This window comes from Perkinsus marinus (assembly GCF_000006405.1).
Source record: "Perkinsus marinus ATCC 50983 genomic scaffold scf_1104296976210, whole genome shotgun sequence".
In the NCBI taxonomy this organism is placed as follows: Eukaryota; Perkinsozoa; order Perkinsida; family Perkinsidae; genus Perkinsus; species Perkinsus marinus.
In genome coordinates this window covers 1-1120 of record NW_003200463.1, presented here as the reverse complement: position 1 = coordinate 1120, position 1120 = coordinate 1, and the positions used below count along the sequence as shown (strand labels likewise).

The following is a 1120-nucleotide window of genomic DNA, read 5'->3' as shown; positions in this document are numbered from 1 at the left end:
TGTTCACGGCCTAGACGTCGGCGCTCAAAGTTAGATAGATAAGAGACAAACTTCTCATAGGAAACATTAGGGTCACTCAGTTCCTTGTCGACCTTTTCTCGTAGGTAGTCGGAGTTAAGACCATCGTAGAGACGACGTTTGAGGATGTACTCATACGTACGAATACCCATGAAGTGAAGTTCGGTGACAATAGACTCGAGCCTCTTGACATACCTAGCGAGACACTCAGAGTTACCTTGACGACAAGTAACGAACTTGACTTCAGCTTTCGCAATAGCATCATCATTGTCATAGAGCTTGCGAATAGTAGAGCATAGCCGATCGAGGTGTTTCTCATAGTCGACATAGCATCTAGTAGGCGGTTCAGTACCCTTGATAAGTTTGGCCCAGATAGACTTCTCCATATTCTGCTTGGCCCATAGATACTTAGTAACAGCATCATGGCCTTCTAGAGCAGACAAAATTTCACGGACGAAGGTAGAACCGCTTCTATCATCGTCCTCACCCAAGAACTTAGAGGTCGACGACGACTTAGTCGCAATGTTAGAAGCAACATCATAGTCCTTCATGGAGATCTTGGATTTGCACGGCTTAGACTTACAACCTGGGCACCTAGATCGATAGGAAGGTACCGCACGCTCAGCTGGGACATAGAAACGACCATTAGTAACGCCATTTCGATAACAAAGTCCATAAAGAGATCGAGAAGAGTTGCTCGATTTCTTAGAGGCAGGATGGCTTCCTTCGCTGTCGGAGGAAGACAGCAATGATGAGCGCCTAGAGTGCGAAGAAGATCTTGAAGTACTAGAACCACTAGAGCTAGAAGGAGAAGAGGGAGGTGACTTTGACAGATGTCGCCTATGATGATGTCGAGGACGGTCAGCACGTCTCCGAGAAAGATTAGAACTCCTACCGGTAGAGTTGTGATCTTGTGGACTATGCTTACGTAGATGGCGAGAAGATCGCCTATCAGAGGCGCTGTGCCTAGACGACTGTCCTACAACAGGACTAGGTTCTTGACGTCGGTGGTGATATTCACGTCTAGATGACTTGGTACACCTCGAAGGTCGATCGCCAGAACCATTAGAGCGATGTGGATCTTGAGGCTCATAACTCGAGT

At 47.1% G+C, this 1120-nt stretch overlaps 1 protein-coding gene across 1 annotated transcript; it reads right to left on the bottom strand.

The window, feature by feature from the left end:
• Positions 1-51: 51 nt before the first annotated feature.
• On the bottom strand, positions 52-604 carry Pmar_PMAR009751 (hypothetical protein; the record flags this gene model as incomplete). Its single annotated transcript, XM_002764732.1, has 1 exon — positions 52-604. A coding segment is annotated over one exon (553 nt), but the record flags the coding sequence as incomplete, so codon positions are not given.
• Positions 605-1120: the final 516 nt, after the last annotated feature.